This window comes from Diabrotica virgifera, chromosome 6 (genome assembly GCF_917563875.1).
Source record: "Diabrotica virgifera virgifera chromosome 6, PGI_DIABVI_V3a".
In the NCBI taxonomy this organism is placed as follows: domain Eukaryota; kingdom Metazoa; phylum Arthropoda; class Insecta; order Coleoptera; family Chrysomelidae; genus Diabrotica; species Diabrotica virgifera.
In genome coordinates, this window is record NC_065448.1 from 175,890,985 (window position 1) to 175,911,551 (window position 20,567).

Below are 20,567 nucleotides of genomic sequence, written 5' to 3' on the forward strand. Positions count from 1 at the left end.
ACCAAAACACGACCCCCCACGGAGGTGGGGTGGGGGTTACTTTAAAATATTGAATAGGAGCCTCTATTTTTTATTGTAGATTTGGATTCCTTACCTAAAAATAAGTAACTTTTATTCGAGACATTTTTTCGAATTATGGATAGTTAGCGCAATAATCGAGAAAAATCGATTGTTGGAAATGAAAAATTATATTAAAAAATTGAAAAGTCTCCACTTAAATAAAAAATGTTACTTAACTTTTTTTGGTTTTAGGGCCTACTCTTCACAAACCAAGAGGTCCCCAAAGCGCTTGAGTCACTTCAAATTTAGTATACTTTCCTCCCCTCTTCGTCTTTAATTCATTATTTTTTTATCGGTAGCTTATTTAGAAATATTTTATTTTGTGATCCATCTTCAAAAACTGATCAAGCTGAAGGTTACACTTTATTGATTAACCCATTGGCAGGTGGGCCACTACAAGATAATAGCTAGAATTATAAATAAGTAAGTTAAGACGGCATTATAGAATAAAAGTAGAGCGATACATTAATGAACGGTTTCCTAGGAAATGGTTTAGACGAAGAGCTGTATTGAATGTCCAGCAAGACCCCCCGATTTAACTTCCCTGGATTTCTTTATAAGGGGTTATATAAAAAGCAAGGATTTTAATACCATGTCTACTTTATTGAAAGAACTAAAAAGGACGAATAGGTTATTAATACACTGTAGTAATCTCTGGTATACTTAAGAATTTTGACATAGGTAATTGTTTGGAATCCTGAATTCGTTATTATGAAATTTAGTTTGTGACGAGTAGCTCTGTTAGACAACAAACTCAGTAAAACTCAGGTTTAATTTAAATAAACATATTATATTGTCTTGTAAACCAACAAAATAAAATTAAAATAACAAAATACTTTTTAATCCTCAGCACAGGTTTGAATAATATTTTCAGTCGGCTGTCTGTCAATAAAAAACAAAATATAATTACTAATAGACGTTAAAAATACACTGCTTATAGTACATTCACAAAAATCGACAAAGGGAGTAAGGAAGAAGATGGGAGTAACCGTTCAATTCGCGGTTCGGATACAAACGGGCCGCGAGCGATTCATCATATCTGAACCGCTACACGATTTAGCTTTAACTCAATACATTAAATTTCGGTTGGCCACCTGGCAATTTCTAGTAACCAGCTGAGCTCTTGTCATATCCGTTCTCCAGCTCGAACTAACTTTCTGCAAGAAAGCAATTTGATTTAACCCAGCCTGTCAGATATGTTCACTCTTAGAAAATGACATTCGGGTATAACAATTAATTGGAGCGAAGTATATTAACTCGTGTTAAGAAACAGGAATCATTCCACCGCGCTCCAATGCTCCAGACCCTCCCATTTCCCCTATATAGCACTCTGATGTCACAACAATCAGCACCTGGGAATCCTGGGTAATAGAATTCCAACGTCGTGCCCTAATCGATTTGCAAATTCAGGCCAGCGTGAGGCGATATATGCCTGTTATCTTCTTGTCGTAACTAAAATTTCTTGCTTGGGCCCCAAACCTCTCTTAAGGCGCAGTCTCTCTTATGCGATTGTCGCATGCGTTCGACGCAAGCAGTAGTCGCAAGCAATTAACGCAGTGGTTGGGGTGGTCTCTCTTGTGCGTTTAGACGCATCAGATAGAACAGCTGATGAAAAGCGGGAATTTTAAAAATAATAGGTTAAAGGTTATGTTATATATTATCTGATAAAGGATAGCACCGATAACAGTAAAATTGCTTCATAGTAATTTATAATACTATTTTTAATAATTTATAATTATAGTAATACTTAGTAATTAATAATAATAGGAATATTTAGTAATTTATAATAATAGTAATCCTTAATAATTAATAATATTCATTAGTCATTTATAATAATAGTAATATTTAGTAATTTATAATTAGTAGGTAGTAGTAATAGTAATAACGTTTATTGATGAATATACTGGATGAATATACCCCTCTATATTTATCAATCAACGGTAATAGTAAGTAGTAATTAATTTAGTGATAATAATAATGGGGTATCTACAGAGACAGGTATATCTTCACATATTAAAAGAGCAAGAATTGGAGGAGAACATTTTAAAAATGATGCTCTCATATGAAGGTAAACCAAAAAAGAGTAAAACTGATGAAATGTATGTGAATAGGGTTGAAGAAGGATACCAAACCAATTTAATAAGTAAATATATGGTTGATAATGAGACCAAGTTTCATAGTTTCTTTCGCGTGACGAAGAACCAGTTCCATTAATTTCTTGTTATGTGCTATTAAGGAAGACATAACGAAATCTCCTACAAGAATGGTAAAGAGAGTGATAACACCGGAAGAAAAACTTGGTGTCACATTAAAGTGCAAAATGTTTATTCTCTGTGCAATTATGAAAACAACAGCATATTGCTTATTTATATCTGGAAATTACGTATTATTAAAATATTAGTTAACAAAGCTTCTTAACCTCGAACCTCGTTATCATAAGTTGATAAACAATAAACAACAAACTTTTAAATTCTATGTCAAATTTTTTGTTGTTTTATGAAATGGACGCATGCAGTCACTGCAAAGCACTGCTATCATCACCAGTCGATGCAGCAGGCGCATGCGATTCCTCTCGTCGGACGCACAAGACAGACCGGCCGCATAAAGTTTACATTTGAGGAGTGCACAGAACATCGCTTGCGACTGCTGCTTGCGTCAAACGCATGCGACAATCGCATAAGAGAAACTGCGGCTTTTTAGGCCGGTTCAGGGGACTTGGTGCTCAAGAGTTTGGACCCTACTTGCCCAGGTTTTTTGTTGTTTGTTAGTTTTTTTGGCGGCTTGCGCTAGTTTTTGCTAGAATTTTTTTGGTTTTCTGGTGGTCGAGACCGTTTTTTATGTTTTGTGTTTTTTTTGTATGTGCTACATATAGAGCTATGAACTATCTTCTTTATTTTATTTGTTATTTCTTATTTACTTTCCCTCTAGGATCTTTATTCCTTATTTATTTTCACTCTAGTTTATTTATTTCTTATTTTTATTTTCTTTCTAGTATGTATTTATTTGAAGATAGGGCCAATAGGACATACAGCATACATACAGAAGAGTTGCCAGAGACAGGGACGAATGGAGGATTTTTCTAAAGAAGTCTTTGGCAAATAAAGAGCTGTAAAGCCACTGATGATAATATTTATTTATTTAGTTTATTTTATTTTTATTTCTCTCTAGTTTTTATTTCTTTCCTTTATTTTCTCTCTGCATTTTTTTGTACTTTATTCCACCACTTATTGCTTAAGACGGTTGTGCTTCCATCGGTGGAAGGTGTCGTATCTCATTATCTCTCGCAGTATGGGACTTGGGTGATCCTCCAGTTCAGGGAATTTTGTCCGTGCTTATTCTTTCATTACTTCAGTTAGCCTTACTTGTTGTAATTCTCTGAAAAATAATCTCTCCGAATCTCTCAGATACGTATCTTCGTACAGTTACTACAGTTACTGCTTTTCTTAGGCTGCTGTTGAGTGCCGCTTGTATCTTCTTATTTGTTGTTTTGCATACTTGTCCCCATAGACTGGGAGATATTATACAGAAGTTCAGCCACGATTTTCTAAGTCCTGCCTTTTGCAATACTGGAAGGATAGACGATGTACTTACAATCTGTGGAAACATCCACAAATTTTCTGTGACATTTTCCTGTAAAAATGAGATTTTCCCAAAAAATAAAAATAGGGTTTTGCGATGAATTTCTAAGTCCTGCCATATCCGTAGATAGACAGAATACTATCGATTTTATGAAGAAAATTTTTTGGGCAGGAGGGTTGCAAACGGGGTAACGGAGTATATATGTATACAAACATGTAAGGAAAATAATGAAATTTTCATGATTTTCTAGGTCCTGCCAACTAAATAAACTAAACATATTTATTTCAAAATGCTCAAAAAAAATATTGGCATGACGTCTCCTAATGTTTAAGTATACTTGTCCCTTGGAAAATTCTGCGCAAAATTTTCACCCTGATTCCGTGATTTTCTTAGTCCTGCCTTTAAAAAGTTATAATACTTAAATTCAATCAATACCTTTTCGGTACTCGGCAGGAAGGTTAAATGGTTCTTGTAAGACGGCAGGAGTCCTAGATTTGTAAGAAAATTCGTGAAAAAGTCAACGATTTTCTGAGTCATGCCATTTTGCACATGTTTCAAGAATCTTCATATAAGTCTATTTACAAAGAGGCAGGATGGTTTTATGGTTATTTTGTATACAGGGTGGGGCATTAGTGTGACAAAGTCCAATTACTCGTTTGTCGTAAGATATACGAAAAAAGTTATTTAGGTAAAACATAGGCCACAGATAGGACTATGATTTAACAGTATTTTCTAATATACAGGGCTACCCGTTTTGACAGGGTGACACAAATATATGTTTTTTTTTAATGGAATACCCTGTATATTTTTACATTTTTGGATTCTACTCGATGTTCTCTGTAATAAAATATAGTGTTTTGAAATATTATACAAGGTAATTTAAAATATAATTACGTTTTTTTGTTAATTTTGTAGGAACATTTACACCCTATACATATTGTTAGTGATTTGATATCCAAACTTCTATTAATTTATGTTTAAACGATTTTTAATATAGTCTACTATTGTCAGTTATTAATAGTATACCAAAATGTTTAATTTTAGTATACGGGGTTGGTTGAAACTCGGAATGAGTATTTTCTGAGTTTTCTTAAATAGGACACCCTGTATTTTAGTATTATAATAAAATGATATTTTATGGTACCTTTTTATTTGTTAAGCATTTTCTATACCATATTTATATACTAATTTCGACAGTAAATTGATACAGACAGATTACTCAGGTGGTTTTTGGGGTTTCTGAACAAGAATGTCACATTAGAACAGATCTTTACCTAGTGCTCGGAGTGACTGATATACACGCCATATTCTTAAATTTCGAGGCTTTCAGACACTAAAGTGATGCAAGTAGATTACTCGAGGAGTTTTGTGGTTGCTGAAGATGAATACGCCATCAGAATCGACCTCCAAAAACCCTCTAAATTCGAGATCAGTCACCCTGGGCACCAGGTGCTCCGAGGGTCGGTTGTAATATCATATTCGTGTTTGGCCATCCCAAAAACCCTTGAATAATCTGTTTGCTTTAATTTATTGCCGATATCCCACGAAACTCCAGATGACATGCCTTAGCAGCAACTCTGGGCACTAGGTGATTCGGAGGTCGGTTCTGCTTGCGTATTCGTAACTCCATAAACCTCCCAAATAACAAAATGTTGCCCTTAATACACTGATTTTGACAGGTTTATGCACTTTTGGATGCATGTTATGCACTAAAATGCAATTTCCACCCATTTTTATATTGTACACCTTTTCCTGATGTTATCCTGAACACAATGCAAAAAGTTGCAAGTAGATAGGTGCTGTATTTAAAAATCTATTTATTCTGGTGTTGTTAGTGTTAGGACATTTTGCTATTAAATATAGGAAACAATATCAGGACAATATCTACAATCCTACAATATCAGGAAAACCAGTTGAGTGCGGCAACTTAGCGCCTGTTACATGCGTGTGTATATTGTGGGAAGTAAGAAGGCGGGATAAAATTGCTATGCAATAAAAATATATTGATAACAAAAAACAACGTTTCATGAAAATAAAACACGGCTAAACAAATCTTAAAGTCCGCCTACCAATGAAACGAGTGTGATTCATGCTCATAAAACATTTTTATTTTCGGAGAGTCGCATAAATGGCCGGACGTCTATTTGTTTAGCAGTGTTTTATTTCCATGAAACGTGATTTACGTTTCATGTTTCTTTGATGTACCTGAGGGAGCTAAAGCTCTTTACAGATGGCGCGTTTTAATTAGTTTTTTATATCTCCAGAACGCTTCCATGTCGAAAGACAAAAACTGGTACGCCTTTTTTCTTCCAGAGATAAATCGATTCCATCAATTGCGAATCTCTAGTACCAGTCATAGGAATCTTTTTTGTCTTTCCCTTTTAGGTATTTTTGACACTAGATTATTAAATTGTGAGGTATTATAGTACTAAAAGGTACTCCTGCTTTAAGTCAGTAGGATGCACGGTTTTCTGGAAAAATCCATTTTAAAATTTTTCGTTGGTTGAATTTGAAAAAATTTTAAAAAAATTAAAAAAAAAACGGTGTATTTGCCGACTCAATGAAGAGTAACTTTTAGTACTAGAATACCTCATAATTTAATACTGTACTCTCAAAAATGTCTAAAAATTTAAAGACCAATAAGTTATGAGATAAAATATCCCTTGATCTACCCAAGACGGATGCCTATGACCAGTACTAGAAATTCACAATTGATAAAATCGATTCATCTCTGGAAGAGAAATAAACGTAGCAGTTTTCGTTTTCCTAAATAGAATTTTTCTAAATTTTTTTAAACTCAAAAAACCAAAAAACGAAAAAGTTTCCAAATCGATTTTCCTAGCAAACTGCGTATTCTTCTGAGTTAAAGCAAAAATACCTTTTAGTACAAAACTATCCCAGAATTTAATAATACAGTGTCAGAAATGCTTAAAAGTTAGACAGAAAAGTATTCGATAAAATATCCGTTTTCGTACCCAAAACGGACCCCTATGACCGGTACTAAAAATTGACAATTGATAATTGACATTTAACAATTGACCTCTGGAAGATCAATAAGTGTACCAGTTTTCGTTTTTCCAAATAAAAGCATTCTGGAGCTATTTTAAAGAAACTAATTACAAGACTTCGATATGCTTCTAGACGAAGCATATCGAAGTAGAGGTCGTCCGCCAACCAGATGATCTGATGACATCAAGCGGATCGACAGAAACTTGATGCAGACAGCACAGGACAGAAATGCATGGAGAAGACTGAGGGAGACCTATATCCAGCAGTGGATAGATCCGGGTTGAATTATGACGATGATGAATTACAAGACGCCATCTTTAAAGAGCTCTAGCTTTCCACGGAAGCATTTTTGAACTAGGTGAATTGAGTTAAATTTTCTTAAAATTATCTGAGGAATCTCCGGTTTTCGTTTGTTATGAGAGTTTCTGGACATCCTGTATAATATAATAGGTAGGTAAATTTCCTACTATAACCAATAAATTGTAAAAATTGTTTATTTACTTTTATTGCGTTTACTTAGATAAAAATATGATCTAATCACTTAAAATAAAGATGTTACAATTTGCTATTAGATTTGAAAAGTGTGTAAAAATTCCGAGGCATTATTCAGGAAAATAATATTTAATAGGATACGATTGTTTTAATGATATACAAATTAATTTTTTGTATTATTCATCTTTGCGGTTATCCTGCCAAGTTTTAAACGGTTTTAGATTAGTGTTTTTTAAGCATACTCGACATGGCATGACTCAGAAAATTGTGGTGATATGAATATGTTTGTATAACACCCTGAAATAATTTTACAGACACACAATTTAATTTTTTTTTATACGAAATAACTATACAACCATCCTGCCTCTTTGAAAATAGATTTATATTAACCTTCTTGAGATATGTGCGAAATGGCATGACTTCGTGTAATTTTGCACGAATTTTCTTACACATTTTTAACTATATATAGTAGAAAAGGTGTAACTAAACATCCTGCCATTTTGAATAATGTCTACTGAAATTATTTATTTTATAACAAAATTTATTTTATGACTTAGAAAATCACGGAATTAGAGTGAAAATTTTATACAGAATTTTCCAAGAAACAAGTGAAGTTAAACATTAGGTGACGTCATGCCAACATTTTTTTTGGTCATTTTGAAATAAATATGATTAATTTATTAAGTTGGCAGGACTTAGAAAATTATAAAAATTTCATTATTTTCATTACATGTTTGTATATCTGTATACTCCCTTAGTCCTTTTGCAACCGTCCTGCCCAAAAAATTTTCTTCATAAAATAGATAGTATCCTGTTATTCTATGGATATGGCAGGACTTAAAAATTCATCGCAACTCCCAATTTTTTTTTAACGGAAAATCTAATTTTCACAGGAAAATGTCACAGGAAACCAGTGGATTTTTCCACAAATTGTAAGTACCTTCTCTAACCTTCCTTTATTGCAAAGGGCAGGACTTAGAAAATCGTGGTTGAACTTCTGTTAATATCTCCCGGTTTACCATGCCAGAGATGCATATGTCAGTGTTGGTATTATTATGCTGTTTATTAGCCTTAGCTTTGTGTTTATTCTTAGTTTACTTTCTCTGCGTATGAGTCCTCTTATTGATGCCTTGGCCATGTTAGCTTTTTGTATTGTGGCTTCTACGTGTTTTTGAAACGTTAGTTTTTTATCCATGGTGACTCTTAGGTATTTTGCACCATCTTTCCACTCGATGGGATTGTTTTGCACCTCCAGTTGGTCCTATAGCCGTTCCCTTCTTTTCTTGAACAGTACAGCTTGTGTTTTTCTGAGTTTATAGCTATTTTCAATTTGATGCTCCATTCTTCAATGTCATCTAACGCTGTTTGCAGGTTTCTCACTGCTATATCTATGTTTCGGTGTTTGGCCGCTATCGCTGTGTCATCGGCAAAAAATCTCAGGAGAGTTCCGGGTGTTCTTGGAACGTCGGCGGTGTAAATTGAATACAGTAGTGGCGACAGAAATGCTCCCTGTGATAGTCCAGCCTCCGGAGTCTCGAGCTCGGACAGGACTTGTCCTATACGAACTCTGAAACACCGATTGCTCAAATACGAAGAGACCAGTCTCGTCATTGCCTCACTGGGAAAAATATAACACTAGCAAAACATACGTTACGTTTAGTTTTCATAATATTTGTGAAACACTTTCAATAAACTGATACTAAAAGAATAGAGATATTGTGGAAAAAATCACATGTCTGAATTCTCCTGCAAAATTTGTCATACTGAGGTGAAAAATGATGGTAGGGGTTGTAACCTATTAGGTTGTGATTATTAGGTCCTAAAACCAAAAAAAGTTAAGTAAAATTTTCCATTTTGGTGGGGACTTGCCATTTTTTAATTTAATTTTCCATTTCCAACAATCGTTTTTTCCGATTATAGAGCCATCTATATATAATTCGAAAAAATGTTTCGAATAAAAGTTGCTTAGTTTACGTAAAAAATCCAAATCTGCAATAAAAATTTGGGGCTCATATTTAAGATTTTAAAGTAACCTTCCACCCCACCTCCTTGGGGGCCGTGTTTGGTACCATTCGATAGATTTTTCAAAAATATTGAATAAGTGTATTTTGCAGTTTTTCAATCTGATGTTTATTTTGCGAAATATCGCGGGATTTGTATTTAAAATTTTAAATTTACCCCACACCACTCTCTGTGGGGTGTCATGTTTGGTAAAATTATATGGATTTTTGAAAAATATTGAAAGCGTAGTTTTTATTTTTCCGATCTGACGTTCATTTCGCAAAATATTGGTTTTTTTTTGTGAAACTTTTTGATTCACCCATTTCCTTACGCCCCGCTCAAATCGTCAGATTTTTTAAATATACACTCTTTTGCATGTACTTTACTTACCTTATCTTAATCTGACAATTTCGAGTATTTTTAAGGGCAGATTTTTTTTCGGGCCCCCCTTAACGAACTCTTCTGTGTTAAGAGCCAATATATGGTAGAGGTATATATATCTGCAGGGTACCAGGGCCTCGATTTTTGATCCTTAGCGCATACGTTCGATAACGAAGCGAAGGGTCAAAAATCGAGGCCCTGGTTTCTCCCCATATGATAATCTGACGCGCTCGAGTAACTGCAAAAAATCCCGCTTGTTCTCCCCTACCATGATAGATACATATCAATATCGTCAAAATATCTTACATTTGGAATAAAAAATCGATTCGTTTTAGCAGTACCGGCGCTAGGATATAAGGCGCCCGCCTGCAAAACTAGCATAGGCGCCCTTCGGTTTCTTTTAAATTAGTATTTTGTACAGCGCCAGCAGAAAAAAAGCCCAATTTGGCGCCCCCCAAACAGGGGCGCCCGCCTGCAGTGCATCCCTTGCAGGCCCGTTGTCGCCGGCCCTGCGTTTTAGCGTTTTCAAAAAAATCTAATAAATATTGCCAAAAATTAGGGTGGGCTCTTGAGGGGCCAACCCTATATTTATACAACTTATTCACACGACAGTTTATATTCCGATTAAAAATTTTTAGGCGAGCTATACACCCCAACCCTCTAGCAGGCAAGATCTTACTAGCAGGCTAGAAATTAATTTCTAGCCATTTTTCAGCAGTTTTTCAGCTATTTCAGCTATTTTTACGCCTGCAGCATGCAAACCCGTCTTTGGTTGCATACTGAGTGTGCTTGTACATATTTGGTTAACGGTAATTGACTGGCTCTTTTTAGTCAAAAGCTATCAAGTTTTGAATTTTTCCATCGAAAATAAAATTGGTCTGCTAGAGGCTTAAAGACGCTGAGAAACAGAAAATATCCACAATATTTTTGCATTTTTACCGCACTACACCTTTTTTGTTTATTTGTGTATATCTTTCAAAGTTCCAGTCTATTTTCTTTTTAATTCTTCCAAGTGGGCCGGAAATGGTTATTAACAAATAGCTTATAACAAAAAAAAAAACAATTTCTTCAATCGCTTCGAATAAATTTTTCAGACGCACGTCATCGAAATAACTAATTTTTCTTTCTTGGTAATGTTTCGAAGGATGCTTCGTTTTCGAGTTGTGTTACAACGTTACTAAAGTGTGTACAACGTTATTACTAAGTGTTACCTAAGTGTCTACAACGGTCGCAATTGTTACAATTCTTTCAACTTAATTTTACTTGGATGAAGTGCATGGCACTGCATATCATATTATCACCTACAAGTTAGCGCAGTCTCCACATTTTCCATGTGTATCTTTTCCGTGAATCGCGATCTACTTCAAAAACTTTGGCGATCGATCTGTCGATCGCGATCGAACGTTTGAGCACCGCTGCAGGTCTACTCGATAATGCTTTTGTAGATCGCCATGGTTCACTTCCGATGCCAAAAAATACCACCTCTCTCAAACATAATGACAAAATATTTAGTCCAGCCAATTACATTCAGATATCCAACACTCAGATGATAAATATTAACCACTCAGAATAGAGCATATTAGTTTCAATGTTTACATTCCCAAGATTCGCACTAATAAAGATGGTTCAATTCCATTACGACTTAAAACGTAAAAGATTGCTCATTATTTATTCCAAAAGTTTCTTCATAAATTCCATTAGGAAATCAAACAAGGATTTTTATAAGGTGTAGAAGATATCACGTAGCAATTTTTTCACTACGTAGTTTTTTAATGGGTACTACAATAGTTTATTACAATAAAACTCGTATGATATACAGAGTAAAATATGAAAGATAATGTTTGCTGCAGAAGATGCAATATAAAAAATGAGTTGTGTTTGTATCCTTACAACTATACCAGCGGTCAATGAAGTTGGGATTGAATTTGTTTGCAAAGATTTGGCCAGTAAGTATACTATTGGAGCCGCTAAATTTTTTGCACTTAATCATGGTGGAATATTTTCCGATCCAGGAGACGCAGTAGTCTTTAACGAACCTGATACCTTTCTAACCAATTGAGTAGATGTCAGTTTAGTACTACTCTAGGATCAGAGAGACTAAACAAGAATACACTCTAAATTTTGTAATGTCATGCTAATTTGTAGACATTTTATCTAGTGCCATATTACCTAACCGCAAATTAAAGTTAACCCGTTCCATCCGATATATTTTAAAAGAAAACTGGGTAAATAATATTTTAATTTTAGGACCATCCAAGGTATATAACTTGGAAGCTATTTGGACGCCAAAAAATGATTTAAATATTTCATTTTACCATCCCAACGATACTAATGGAGAACTTCGAAGCTTTGAAATAATAATTAACGATAATGATAGATTTCCGATAAGGCAATTTGTTACAGAATATATGCCTATATACCAATATCAAGTAAGTAAATACATAGTATCATTCGCAATATAGTGCTTACTGACAAGGTTTAACATTATTAAATTTTATTTAAGTCTCAAATAATTGATTGCGATCTGCTAAATATCTCTAAAATCGCTGTTAGGGCAAGAACAGTTGTTTAAACAATTGCTCTCTGGGATAAACAAATTAGGGATGGGAAAAACCTACCGGTTTTAACTTAAAACCGGTTTTTTTACTTCGAAATAACCGGTTTTACCGGTTGTTTTTTTGTCCAGGTTATAACCGGTTTTTTCTTTTTAAAGTAAAAACCTGTTATTAGGTTTTTACGGTGATTAGGATTAGGTTAGGTATTACTTTGGATCCAAATCATAATTATTATTCTCAAGTAATTATTCCAAACAAAACCATAATTCAAATTTTATTTTATAAATACAGAAGCAAACTGAAAGCGCAAACTCACATCAGCCAGAAACAATTAAGTTTTATTAAAATATTTCGTTGAAAAGGTATTTGTAATCATAATATTTACATAAGAAGAGATCTGGTTGAAGTAGACGCAAACATCATCTATTTTTCACACTTGACTCTTGACATTGAAAGTAGGTGAATGACTTTTTCTGATTACCAAAAATAATGTTCTGACTATGAATATCGAATTACCGATTACGAATACGAATCTCCAAGAATTTCCTTACGTTTTCAAAACGATACACCCATACAGGAAGTATTAAATAAGTTACAATGTACCTATTATACAAATATACAAACGTGTTAAAAGAAATACATGATAAATTTTTATTGATGGTAGTAAAAATAAAAGATAAATTGCATTATATTATATTATCCAATTTATCTTTAAGTGAAATATTTATGTTGATATTATATTTTTTAAATCCCATTTGAAAGAGTCTGGGAAATTTTTTATAAGTTGAAATCTTCTTCTTCTTCTTCTTCGTGTAGCCATTCACGTCCACATCGGAACATAAGCCTCTTCAAGTCTTCCTTTCCATTGTTTTTTGTTGTACGCTACTTGTAGCCAATTTTTCCCGGCAGTTCGTTTCAGATCATCTGTCCATCTCATAGGAGGTCTGCCTCTGAGTCTTTTGTGTTCGTATGGTCTCCAGGTTAGAATTGTTCTATGCCATTTGTTAAGATCGCTCCTACCTACATGTCCAGCGTATTCCCATTTCAATTTTAGTGATTTTTGTACCACATCGGTGACTTTGGTTTTCTGTCTTATTAGTCTGGGCTGATTATCGGAGAATAGGCCATTTTTGGGAAAAGTTATTTACCAGCAATTTTATTGCTGGAATCGAATTATAAGATCCGATATATTAATAATATAGGTATGCAAAGTCCTCAGATAGTGTGCTACATTTCTTATTGGGACCGTGCAAGTTCGGCAAAGCGACCCCTATTTCTACGCTCTATACTAAAATTCGCACTTTTAATTATATTGGCCACATATATTAGTCCTGGTTACTGGATAATTGTCAAGGCCATAGTCCAAAAAAATAATAAGAAGAAAAAATAAGATTCAGGTTATGTTATGAAAACGTCAACAATTGTATGTAGTAAATAAAATTAGTTATTAAAATGCAGTACTGCAAGCAAAATAAAATTAATTAAATTTACCTTTATATAATAATTGCATATCATATCAATATTGTGGAGCAATATATAATTTTTCTGCTTCATTGACAGAAGGTATGAAATATACGTCAATTTGACAATTTCAATTGATAATATGAATTATTTAAGATAGTTGCAATATTTCTCCGCGACTCGCGCAGGGTCGTTTCTCGTTTCCCCTTCCAAGTACTTGCACACCGCGAATAAACAAAATGGCGCCCGAAAATCGTGTTTTTTTCAATTATTGCTCTAGAACTCCGAAGATTTTAACTTTACAACAAAAACACTCAAATAAAAATTCACCACGATTAAATTCTGCATAGAGACGTGTTTTTCCCGATCTGCTCCGACGAAAATTTTCCTCGAAAAATGCGGGTTATCCCAACAAAATCTTTAATTTTCAAATAAAGTTTCAGATAAGTAATTATTTACCAATAATTAAATAATTTGGTGACTTAAAAGCCTTCTTGGTTTAGATTATAGTTCCAGAAGCTGGTGAAAATTAAACGAATATTTTAGCAACAATTCAATTGTTAATTAATAATTTACGGTCGCAATAATAACCAAAATAATTATGATACACTGATCAAACTTTGAAATCTTATAAAACTGAGATGCCTATTTAACATTTTGTCGACAAAAATATAAATTTTTTATATTTTTGCATAATCTTTAAATGTTTAAAAAAAATAGTTATAAACAAATTAACGCTTCTCAGAAAGTTTTATTATATTATAATTTTAAAAAATAGCTAAAATGCGCATTTCAAATATCTTGAAAATGAATGCTTTAAAACTTTTTTGCAACTATTTGCAAAAAAGTTATGAAACAGCAAAGTAAACATACGATTACTACGGTGTTAATAATTTTTTTTAATTCTTTCAAAGCGTAGAAGTGAGTTTAAAGTACAAGCTAATTATTTATAAAACAATATCGATTATCAGCTTAATGGTTATATTTTAATTAAAGATTATAAATATATTTTTTTGTAATTTACACGCGCGAAAGTAGAATAATACAGTACCGTAGCTACCCGCCCACATACACAACTCGCGCGAGTTTAAGTGTGTCAGTCGCTTCGAGTGAACATTTTATCTCCGGCTCTGTATCAAGCCTACTTTCGCGCTAAAAATTACAAAAAAAAAGTATTTTTAATCTTTGATTAAAATATAACCATTGCACTAATTTTTGACATTCTTTGTGAGTAATTAGATTGTACCATAGACTCACTTTTAAGCTTTGAAACAATTAAAACAAATTATAAACAATGGAGATATCGTATATTTATTTTGCTGTTTCCTAACTTTTTTGCAAATGATTGGAAAATTTTTTTAAAGCATTCATTTTCAAGACCTATGAAATACGCATTTTAAGTATTTTTTAAAATTAGAATATAATAAACAATTTCTAAGAAATGTTAATTTGTTACTTTTTGTTAGTTGTTAATTTTTTTAAACATTTAAAGATTATGGAAAAAACTGAAAAATTTATATTTTGTCGACAAAATATTAAATAGCCATCACACCTTTATAATCTTTCTAAGTTTGATCAATGTCTCATGATTATTTTGGTTGTTATTGCGACTGTAAATTGTTAATTAACAATTGAATTGTTGCTAAAATATTCGTTTCATTTTAAACGGCTTCTGAATTTATAATCTATACCAAGAAAGCTTTTATTTCACCAAGCTATATAATTATTGATAAATAATTACTGGCCCAAAAAATGTATTTGAAAATTCGAGATTTTGTTGGGAAAACCCACATTTCTCGAGGAAAATTTTCGTCGGAGCAAATCGGGAAAAACATGCCTCTATGTAGAATTTAATTGGGGTGAATTTTTATTTGAATATTTTTGGTGTAGAGTTAAAGTCTTCGGAGTTATAGAGCAATAATTAAAAAAAATACGATTTGTCGGCGCCATTTTGTTTATAAAAAAAGTAGCACACTATCTGTGAACTTTGCATACCTATATTAATAATATATAGGATCTTATAGTTCGACTAAAGCAATAAAATTGCTGGTAAATAACCTTTCTTTGTACTTTACTAATTAGACTACGTATTATAACTATTTTTTGTTTCAAAATTTAAAGATTATGCAAAAAAAAAGAAAAATTTATATTTTGTCGATAAAATATTAAACAAGCATCTCATCTTTATAATCTTTATAAGTTTAATCAATGTATCATGATTATTTTGGTTATTATTGCGATCGTAAATTGTTAATTAACAATTGAATTGTTGCTAAAATATTCGTTTAATTTTCACCGGCTTGTGGAATTACAATCTATACCAAGAAATCTTTGATGGCACTAAGTTATTTAATTATTGATTAATAATTACTTACCTAAAACCTTATTTGAAAATTATAGTTTTTGTTAGGAAAGCCCGCATTTTCCGAGGAAAATTATCGTCGGAGCAAATCGTGAAAAACATATCTCTATACAGAATTTAATTGCGGTGAATTTTTATTTGGGTGTTTTTGTTGTAAAGTTAAAATCTTCCGAGTTATAGAGCAATAATTGAAAAAAATACGATTTGTCGGCGCCATTTTGTTTATAAAAAAAGTAGCACACTATCTGCGGACTTTGCATACCTATATTATTAATATATAGGATCTTATAATTCGATTCCAGCAATAAAATTGCTGGTAAATAACTTTTCCATGAATTTTGCTAATTAGCCCAGAGTATATTCATTGTGTTTGTTTTCCTGTCCTTAAGTGATATGTCAAGCATTGCTCTTCCATCGCGTGTTGAGTGACTCTCAGTATGTTCATATTCTTTTTTGTGATTGTTCATGTTTGTGCCCCATATGTTAATATCGGAATAATGCAATAAGTTGAAATAGATGAGTTAAATTGTATATTATTGCAATATGTATATATTATTCTTACGCTATATTATATTTAATAATAATCAATAAATATATAATAATGATAAAATAATAAACAAATATAATAATTAATAGACTAAAATGGTTTTATAATATATATAATCACTTCGCTGTGAATCGAAACAAAAGCAGTCTTATCTTAGTTAGTTTAGAGAGCGCCAAAAGTGCTCTAACTAGTTTCAACTCTTGTTAGAGTTTCTTCAGAGAGCACATGTTTGATTCTCTCTAAACCACCAAAATTCTGGCCGTCATACGTCAGCTCGAACCACAAACGAAAGATTATCATGACATGGATGCCGTGGCGGCATCTGTTAAAGACTAACAAAAGTTTTACTGTTAATATTAACAATATTAAAAATAAAACTTTATCAGAACTAATCTTCTGGTTACACCATTCATGGCTTCTAAAATTTGCAAGCCAATGAATCGCCGGAGCAAAAAGGCCGAGGGAGATCTATCAAGTTGCATCTCACAACTCGCCTGTCCAGCACGGTAAAATGGTTTTTACTAAAAATTGTGTTTTATTTATATTGATATTAATGTTCTTTCGATAGTATTAATTTTAATCATATTGATATCGAGTATCGAGTCGAGTGGAGTATCGCAAACTAAAGTGCATTGTAAATGTAACATTGTAACCTATTGGATTAAAAAAAAACGAAAACCGGTTTTTTGGAAAAACCAGTTTTTTTTTTCGGATATAACCGCCAGGTTAAACCGTAAGCAAAAAAAAACGGTATAACTGAAAACCGGTGTTTTGTCAAAAACTGTCATCCCTAAACATATTGAATAACTTACAAACTCAAAAATGTCTAAAAAAACTTTGTCTTTTTTTAAATTATAAACTATTTGGCCGATTCGGTTGAAATTTAGCATACATAAATAACTCTTAATTAGCATAATTTAAAATAGTTAAATTATGTGTCATTATGCAAAAAATATAGTTATATTTATAAATTATTGTAAAACAGAGGGGTTTTTGCAATTATCTCCTTAAATTTTTTATGTAGTTCAACATACATACTATCAAATTAAAGAACTTTTTAACATCTGCAACATTTATTTAAAACATTTTTCTCTAAAATACACAAGAAACGTTTTATAGTCAAAAAACTGATTTTTTCAAAAAAAGCCTTTTATGGCTTCGCATTGCAACTGAATAAAAATGATATACATTTTTATTTTAACAATTAATAGTTTACTGTTTAAAATTGATAACAAGACGGACATGATATAAAAGAAGTTAGCCGAATGTTCGTATTCTTTTTCATAACAACTAAAACTAAAACTATATTTCAAACAATATCAATTCCGTCAAAAATATTCATCCCTTTGACAGTCTACATCGAATAGCCGAAAGAAGAGGGTCACTGTGCTCACACTCTCTCAAGAGTAGGCTAGTAGAAGACAAAAGCTATAGAAGATAGTCGAAGACAGCGAAAATAGCCATACCAAAAAGCCATCTAGCCAGAAGAGGCTAACAACACCTGAATAAACCAATAACGAATCCACCTACAAAAATACCACTAGAGGTGGCCGTTGCCTGGAACTGTTACATTGTAACTGTTGGAAGTAACGGTCGCTGACAAGTAAATAGGAGGCATTTCAAAGCAAACTGGTGAGTTCTGGGTGTACGTCTGGTCAGCTTCTTGGGTAGTGGTCTGGGGGCAGCTTGCTGCTTCTAGACGTCCCTCGAGGGTGTCCATAGATAGGTCGCGTGGGTCGTAGGCGCCTAGCGAGCGCTAAATCTCATCCTGCGAAGGACAAGACTTCTTCGAGTCTGACGAGGTTCTCTCGTCGCCGGTACTAGGTGAGTCTGCCACCGGCTAGCAGGAAAAGATAAAAAAATATCCGCTCTTCTTAACTATTCTCCCCCCATATAGGCGCAAGCCTCACGAGATAATCCAGGCCCCTGAGATGGAGACTCAATCGTCTCAGGGGGCTACCCCGTCTCAAGAGACCGTGCAATCAGAAAGCGAACCAGTCCACGAGGAGGAAAAATTCCTCCAAAACCTCTCACAAACTTTGTGTTCGGCATATGAAAAATATCCGAATGCACTACCACGCATTTTTAAAATGCTCCATGAAAAAGTTCCAACACCATCGGAGGTTGGAACCAGTTCACGCGCATCTTCTCCACTCATTGATCTAGATTTTGATTTCAAGTACAATGATGTGTTTCCTACTCTCCCTCCCATTCAAGAGGAATCTCCATCAGGAGATGCCGCAACCTCTAGAAGGAAATCCAAGGAAACAAAATCTCCTAAGAAGTCACCTTCTAAACCTTCTAGGCCCAGAACTCGTTCTGGGTCAAGAGCACCTACTAGTTTGCCTAAGCAAGCTAAACCCAAACCAAGTAAATCCTCCAAGAAAGCCAAGAAAAGCACTCGGACGCACTCTGGCGATTCTCAAATACCTTCAACTTCTTCTTCAACAAACCTTCCTGCCACTACTGTCAATGAGGTCCCTCAGATCTCGACAAATGCGAAGGAAGCCAGTCTGCCTGAAAAACGTTTTTACTACAAAATTATCAATATTCCAGTAACCTATGACACCCAGAGGAAGCTCTTTCTGCTGGTTAATACCCACGAGATTCTGAGGGGTGTCATGGTCAACATTAGACTTGTCTTTAAAGACAAGATCGCGTACCTTGAGACCAACCAATCGGTTGACCTCAAGGAAGTAACCAGAAGGTTACAAGCATGCACTGGCGACCCAAGCATTGCTATAGAGTTGAAAAACTCACCTCCTACTCGGTCCCACAATACCAAACCAAATTCGTCCACCAAATTATCCGACTTTCAATTAGTCATCACAGACATTGACCTAGATATCACAGAAGAGGATTTAGGCCAAAGCCTCAAAGAAATTAATTTCCCTTTCAATAAACTTCGTCGAATTGTCTCCAGACAATTCGACAAACCTACGAGGCTAGTCCGGCTATTCCTCGATTCCGAGGTGCACTTCAAGCGTGCTCTGTCCAGTGGCATCGTCATCGACGGGCTGGTCAGACCTTGCGAGGCACCGAGGAATCCTAATTTCGTCCGCCCAGTAACCAAATATTGCAGCCGTTGCTGTAAAAGCGGCCATGAAATCGCGGAGTGCACCAAAGGCAAGTGACTTGCCCTTATTGCGGCAGTGGCGAGCACAAGTCCACCGAGTGCGCTACTCAGTCCAACCCGACATGCCCGAATTGCAAGGGCAAACACCTTGCCTGGCATCCGAGTTGCCCCAAAAGGCAGGAACCTGCTGCTTCATATAAGGAGCTAAAACCGATTGTTGCTGAGAGAAAGGTTCCCTCAGCCAACCTAACAGAGGATGCGAAAATGGTGATGGAAATCATCACCATGCTATTGCTCAATGTCCTTCCTGACAGAAGAGACTCCATTGGCAAGTTCGCATCTCAACTCTGTGAAACTTACTTTGGTCACCGTATGGTACCTCATCCTAAGAACAAAGGGTTAGAAATAACCTTTGTTCCCATCCGCTAAATAAAATAAGTCACATTCAACTGTGTATTGGGTACAGTCAACTGTCAGGGTATTGGTAGAAAGAGAGCTTTAATTAAGCAAATGCTCTTTGACAATAACATACAAATCCTATCCCTCACCGATACCCTGTCCAAAACCACGCCTAACTTTACAGGCTATACTTCATATCACCTACACAAAAGCCAGGTCAGCCGTGGAAACGGCTTGCTGATACATAACAGCATACCTACCTCCCCACACATCCTTCCCCCCCCCCCCCACATCCAATTTCCAGACCTGGATTTCCTGGCAGTTGACATATACGTACAAAATAACATCAAAATTACGATAATCTCCTATTACAAGCATCCAAATCAACCCCTTTCCAACCTGCTGTTAGAGTATTTTTCCACACTCAACTCAGCAGTGTTAATGGGCGATCTTAATTGCAGGCATACCCAATTCGGTGATAGTACAATAAATCCAGCGGGCAGAATGCTCTCAAACTTACTTCTTGATCTGCCAATATCCAGAATCACCAACTCCGAAGTCACGTTTTTTGGGCCGGCTGGAATGTCCATCGTCGACCATATCCTCTGCACAGATAATGTGCTGGGCATGTTCGATGATGAATGC

At 34.4% G+C, this 20,567-nt stretch overlaps 1 protein-coding gene across 1 annotated transcript in view; it reads left to right on the forward strand.

The window, feature by feature from the left end:
* LOC126886442 (uncharacterized) overlaps positions 1 to 20,567 on the forward strand; it is a 175,461-nt gene that overhangs the window by 86,219 nt on the left and 68,675 nt on the right. Inside the window, exon 4 of the mRNA XM_050653380.1 lies at positions 11,770 to 11,951. Within this exon, the coding sequence (XP_050509337.1) occupies positions 11,770 to 11,951 (182 nt within the window). The remainder of the gene's footprint in view (positions 1 to 11,769; positions 11,952 to 20,567) is intronic.